This window comes from Neovison vison, chromosome 4, assembly GCF_020171115.1.
Source record: "Neovison vison isolate M4711 chromosome 4, ASM_NN_V1, whole genome shotgun sequence".
NCBI lineage: Eukaryota > Metazoa > Chordata > Mammalia > Carnivora > Mustelidae > Neogale > Neogale vison.
The window spans coordinates 35952420-35959052 of NC_058094.1; the positions used below are offsets into that span (position 1 = coordinate 35952420).

Here is a 6633-nt window from a genome sequence, read left to right on the forward strand (position 1 = left end):
GAATCCAAAGATTATATTTAACATTGTGGAAAGTTATATTGAGAAATTCTTTGAGGGTGTGGAAAGTCGTAACAATAGGTACAGAGAAAACTAAGTACATAGATAGTATTCAGTAGCTCCAGGAGGAAAGAAATCATACAAGAGTGGAAATACTATCATCCTAATCCTTGTACCTACTTGGTCTGATAGCAGATGATGTTCGTTTAATCACAATAATGGAATTACTGAATGATGATTTACTAAAACTGATGATAAAATGCAATCAGGAGGGTGGAAGGAGGAAGATAGTGGTGTTGTGTGGGAGAGGAGGAAGTGGAGGTTATGACGGAGGGTGATACCATCGTTTACTATAACTGAAAGTCAACAGTTGTTGCCTAAATCTCATAAATCAAAGACTAGCGACATAAATAAGGAGTCAGGAATGCTTCGAGCTGTTAGTTACATCAAGGTTGATTAACCGTGGTTTAGAAAAATAAAATTTCGTTTTCTTTACTTTATTTTTATTGTTTGTTTATAAAGTAAAAATTCAGTTTATTCATCTGTTTATGATACAGTAAACAAGAGGCAAAGTGTTTCACAACATAGATTTCACTTCCAACTCCTTGGAATTTTCATTTCTTTGGCCAAAAGGAGAGACTAGACATGAGAGGCAGGCAATGCTTAGGCAAGTGCAATAAGGATGGGGAGCAGGTGATACTAACGCCATCCCTGTGGGGACGGGCACAAGGGGATTATTAGTCATAAGCTATTTTCTAGAATTGTTAGCTGGAAAGAAAGGAGCACCATTCCTGGATGCTTAACCGTCGTGGGCCTCAGTCATCCCCACCACACAGGTACAGCAGCGCTTTCTGGTAGTCGCCCTTCGTGTCTTGCTGGATGTAGTAATACAGGGACTTGCCATACTTTCTCTTGAATTCAGACCTAATTTTCAACATGTCCACTTCACTGCGAGAGACCATGATTCTTATCAGAACTTGATCACGAGTCCCCTTGCCCTTCATGGAGTCGTACATCTGGTCAGCAAAATACAGGGGCTTATTCTGAATGCACTGGACCAGGTTTAGGAAAGCATTTTCCAGGTCTCCTTTGACCTCCTTCTTGATGCTCTCCAACATGTCACAAGGGCTGTAGCTCTTGTACTATCAAATACTTTCTGGAGATGACACACACTCCGCTCAGTCATGATGCTGATCCTCTTGGGTACATCAGTTCCTTTCCTCTTCACTCCGGCATCGTAGAGAACCCGGGCCTCTTGGTCAATCAGTTCATAATCAATGACAGAGCCATCCTCTGCTCTTCTACCCTTTGCAAGGGCAACCATCAGCTTGCGGAAGTCACCGGATGTGTCAGAAACGATGTCCTTCTCCAGATTAGTCTTGTACATTTCCTTGTAGACTCTGTTAATTTTCTGAAGCTCTTGGTTGGTCCTTGAGCAGATGATCTCAATGAGGGAGTCCTCATCAGTCCTCAGTCCCTTCAAGGAGGCTTTCAGCTCAGAAGAGTCATATTGAGCAGGTGTTCTTAATAGGTCCAAAATCACTGTCTCTAGGTGGCCAGACAAGGCTGATTTCAGTGCTGATGCAAGTTCCTTTTTGGTCCTTCTCTGGTAGGCGAAGGCAATATCCTGTCTCTGTTCATTGCTGCGGTTGGTCAAAATGTTCACAATGGTGACCTCATCCACACCTTTGGTCTTGATGGCCATTTCAGTGTTCAGAGCATCACACTCAGCATCAAAATTGGTGTATGCTTTGACCGACTCATATGCACTTGGGGGCATGGAGCGATCCCCCTCCAAGCTGAGCTTGCAGATAATTTCATGAACAGTAGACATTTTGAAGGAAGCTGGGCCCAGCGCTGAGTGCAGCAAGCGTCCCCAGTTGTAGAGCCTGTTTTCTTCACTTTAAAACGAAAGATCTGAAAGTTAGCAGCTGCTTCTGATGCTCAGTTTCAGCATCTCTGAGATTCTCTTGTCCTTTTTCTTGCGGACACAGATGATCCCTTCAGCTTCAGCCATTATGTCTATGGGTAAGGCAGTAAGAAGGGGAAAGAGTTGGTGTGAGCCTCAGCGATGCCATGTATCAGGAAAACAATTCCAGCACTGACGTTAGAAGCCTCCATGATGCCTTCCTGCCCTTGGCCAAAACTGGGTCACACAGTCACCTTTCTCTGCTAGGGAGGCTGGAAAAATTCATATCTAGCTTTCCCAAACTCTAAGGCGGGGCATGCAAGAAAGAAAAAAAAGAGAAATGTATTCTGGGTCAGCCAATCAGCATATTATTTAGAAATATGGAAGTAAATGCTAGAATTTAGAAAAGAAAGCTCATAAAAATAGGTTGTCTCTTAAGAGTGGGATTGAAGGGGCACCTGGGTGGCTCAGTAGGGTAAACGTCTGCCTTCAGCTCAGGTCATGATCTCAGGGGCCTGGGGTCGAGCCCCGCATCGGGCTCTCTGCTCAACAGGGAATCTGCTTCTCCCCCTCTCTCTGCTTGCTCTCTGTCTACTTGTGATCTCTGTCAAATAAATAAATAAAATCTTTATAAAAAAAAAAGAGTGGGATTGGACAGTGGGGTGGAGTGAGGCATGGACTGCTATTTTTCAATAGCATTGATCAGTGTTATAGTCTATATTATTACTTAATTATTTGACTTTTAAAACTATGGATATCGTTTTATACACATATGTATCTTATACACACATGTCTCCATGTTTATACAATTTTAATCAAAATAAATTTTAAAAACAAAAATGCAAACTGCAAACCATGTTCTCTCTTGCCCAGGGTCTTTGAATTTACTACTCTATCTCCCTAAACTTTGGCTGTCTTTTCTCCCTCATCTAACTAGTTCCTAACTGCCCCTCAGATCAGTGCTTCATCATCTCATCCTCAAGGAAGGCTCTCTGGCTCTCTCAGATTAGGGATGGTTATATTGGGAAGATACATTTCTCCATGATTTATCCATGTAGCAACATGCTCCTCTTGTAGAAAACACTCATCACATTTACTTGAGTGGTGTTTGATTATTGGCCAACCCCTTCCACTAGACTCCAAGCTCCAGGACAGAGATTATGCCTATTATAGGCTCATCATTGTTTCCCCAGATCTCAACACCTTACCTGGCCTTCAGGAAATATGTGATAAATGAGTAAATGACAAATACTGTGAATTAGGTACACCCTTCCCATCCTACAATTATTCCATGGTCGTTCTGGGGACTTCAATTGAGAGAAACATCAAATTGAGTACTTTCATTAGGATTGTTGAATAAATAAGTTAATTCCAGGATTATATATGGACTACCTTCTCTATTCTAGGTGCTAAACTGGATTCCTCATTTAGCTTCAGTGGTACCCTATGAGATAGCTAATGCTAATAGTTAAGAATGCTTTCGACTGCAAGTCAAAGAGAAGCCAGCTAGCAGGGGCTATTTACCCAAGACTGGTTAATTCATCTTACATGACGAGAAGTTAGGATGAAAGAGGGGAAGCAATTGCTGGCATCAAATTGGCAACTCCACTCTTCAGAGGTCTGGGTCACTGTCTTTGTGTTTGTCTACCTCTTAAATAAAAGTATCATATCTTACACTACCAAACTTAAAAACAGGAAAAAGATAGGGCACTCTCTTCAGGCATGAAAGCCTTTCCCAGAAACCGCCATCAAACTACCTCTTATATCTCACGGGCCAGCACTAGGTCACATGACCAGTATAACTCAGGAGCTGTATCCACTTTGCACGATATCAAGGAATCTCCACTCAACATTTGAACAAATAAAGGTTATCTTAGCAAGAAAGAAATGGGAGATTGGCCTTTGGTTAAAAAGTAAAAAAATATGAACAGATACCACAGTACTGATAGCTTCATAATACAGGTGGTAAATTTGATGTTCATTTTAGGGGCACTTGGATGGCTCAATCCATTAACCACCTGTCTTCCATTAAGGTAGTGATTCCAGGGTCCTGGGATGGAGTCCCCCATTGGGCTTCCTGATTGGTGGGAAGCCTGCTTTTCCCTCCCTCTTCCCCTGCCTGCTGCTCTACCTGCTTGTGCTCTCTCTCTCTCTGTCTCTTTCTCTATCAAATAAATAAATAAAATCCTTTTTTTAATTGACCTTCATTTTGAATAATATGAATAGCAGATCTGAGATTCAAACCTAGATCTGCCTTCTTCCAAAGCCTGTGCCATGCCACTTCCTAACCTTGAATATGAAGAAGTTCTTCCTGTATCAAAATGTGGTGGATTTAGTCAGGAATGACTTCATAGAAGAAAAATACTTTAGGCAAGGTTTTGAAGGAAGTAACACAGGTTGAAATAACACAAGGAGAAAATGAGAGGGTAGTTGTCAGGTATCATAGTAACACTGCTCTCTTCACTTTCACTTTCATATAAAAATGCTTTTTCCCCTGATCATCAGAGCATCTCTCCCTATTTGGGGAATGATTATGGCTTTAATGGTCTAAATGAACTATAAATAAACTGAAAAGAGGTGACATTTATCCAAGGGAAAATGCCAAAATGAGAACCCAGAGACCATGGCTGGGGCTATAGCAGAACAGAATGTTCTCTCTGAGATTTTATAATGAGGCATGCTCGCTGTTGATGCTTCAATATACTCTTGAAAATGTCTGAACCTGGAAAAATATATTCAAATAATCTAATATCATGAGACTGTCCCTTCCCTGTTTGAAAACCTTCAGCAATTCCTCAGTACACATGGGGCAGTCTAATCTAATCTTATCTATGAATCGAGACCTACCCCAATCAAACTTCAATTGCCTGAATACCCCCCCACTGGTCTTCTGCTAAGGAAACTCGGGTTGACTATGGTCTGATGTGAGATCTGCAGAGTTACAGGCTGGAGGAAACTGTCCTCGTCCAAGGATTGGGACTCCAAAATCACGAGTATGAGCAAAGTCACAGACCAAGAATGAAAATCCAAAGGCAAAAATGCCAGAAGGGTATTTGGAAGAAACTTAAGTAAGTGGGCCAAAAGGTGATATTAAAACTAGGCCATGGATCTAGGATATCAAGCCAAGGCATATGCATGGGTAAAAGCCAGTTGTGAGCATTGAGAGTCAGACAGTAAAAAATGAAGGGCAAGCATCTGTAGCATTTGCTTGATGGGATGATTTACCTTTATTATCTTCCCTGATCTTGATATAGCTCCCTCCATCCCCTGCATCATATGATCTCAGTTCTTCCTGGGTGGCTCTGGCAGAAAGTCCTGACCTTTTCCCGGGTACTGAGGAGGTAGTAGGTAGGTCTCTGTGGCACATACTGCTCCATGCTCTTCTCAGTATCCTAGGTTTTGGAGAAAACCAGAACATAGTATAGTTTTCACTGTACTTCTTCCATCTCCACTTGCAGGGGTTCACGCAGAGGTGTGCATGAAGAGAGGATGAGGAGATAACTAAGCCTAGATGGTCCAGCCCAGCAGCAAGGGGATGGTCACAGGCTCTTGCACTGGAGGAAAAAGCCATGTAAAGGAAGGCTTCTGAGGCCATGACTGGTCCTCATGTAGTAGTTTCCATGTTAGAAGAGGGCAGATTGGCCAGGAAGAGAGCCCTATAGTGTTGTCCAATTCTGATGTTCTCCCTAATCCTTAGGGCCAATTGTCATATATCATCAGGAAATTTCTTGAAAATCTCGAAGTGGCCTATAGCTCCTGTAGGATATTAGATGTTAGAGGCGCCCCAGGGCCTTGCTTCATGTAGCCACAGATTAATAATATTGGAATAATCTGAGGGCTTATGAGGAATACAGAGCCTCTGTCCTCCTGAACTGAATCTACATCCTAACGAGATTCATATGCACATCAATATATTATGAGCACTTGTTTAGAGCATGGAGATACAGCTATGAATGGAAGCTGTATCTTCTGGGGGTTCAGGGCAAAGAAGTACAGTGACCCTTGAACAACACCAAGTTGGGGGGTGCCGACCCCCTCTGCAGTCAAAAATTCATGTATAACTTTTGTCTCCCTACAAAACTTAACTACTTTTAGTCTATTGTTGACCAGAAGCCCAATAACATAAATACATTTTGTATGTTACCTTTATTATGTACTATATTCTTACGATAAATGAAGCTAGATAAAAGAAAATGTCATTAAGAAAATCATAAGGAGAGGGGTGCCTGGGTGGCTCAGTGGGTTAAAGCCTCTGCCTTCGGCTCAGGTCATGATCCCAGGGTCCTGGGACCGAGCCCCACATTGGGCTCTCTGCTCAGCAGGGAGCCTGCTTCCCTTCCTCTCTCTGCCTGCCTCTCTGCCTACTTGTGATCTCTGTCTAATAAATAAATAAACAATCTCGAAAAAAAAGAAAATCATTAAGGAGAGTTAATACACTTATAGTACTATACTGTATTTATCCCAAAAAAATCTGCATAAGATGGATATGAACAGTTCAAACCTGTGTTCTCAGGGAGCAACTGGATAATGGTTTGCTGTAAGCAAATTGTAACCAGTGGGCCAGGTCTGTTATTAAGGCAAGGATTCCTCATCAAAACTCACTTGGGATCATCAATGGATGAAACTAATATGACGAATGGTTAATGGGAAACTTTAGAATGAGCTCTTAGGTGATCGCCACCTAAACTCATTGATCAACCTTAGCATCACTAAAAGTTAAACAACCA

General features: G+C 42.0%; 1 protein-coding gene across 1 annotated transcript; it reads right to left on the bottom strand.

The window, feature by feature from the left end:
* Window positions 1-749: 749 nt before the first annotated feature.
* On the bottom strand, window positions 750-1852 carry LOC122904391 (annexin A2-like). The gene is given in 2 exon segments (XM_044245196.1): window positions 750-1141; window positions 1144-1852. Coding segments are annotated over 2 exon segments (1017 nt in total). The 5' UTR covers window positions 1832-1852; the 3' UTR covers window positions 750-812.
* Window positions 1853-6633: the final 4781 nt, after the last annotated feature.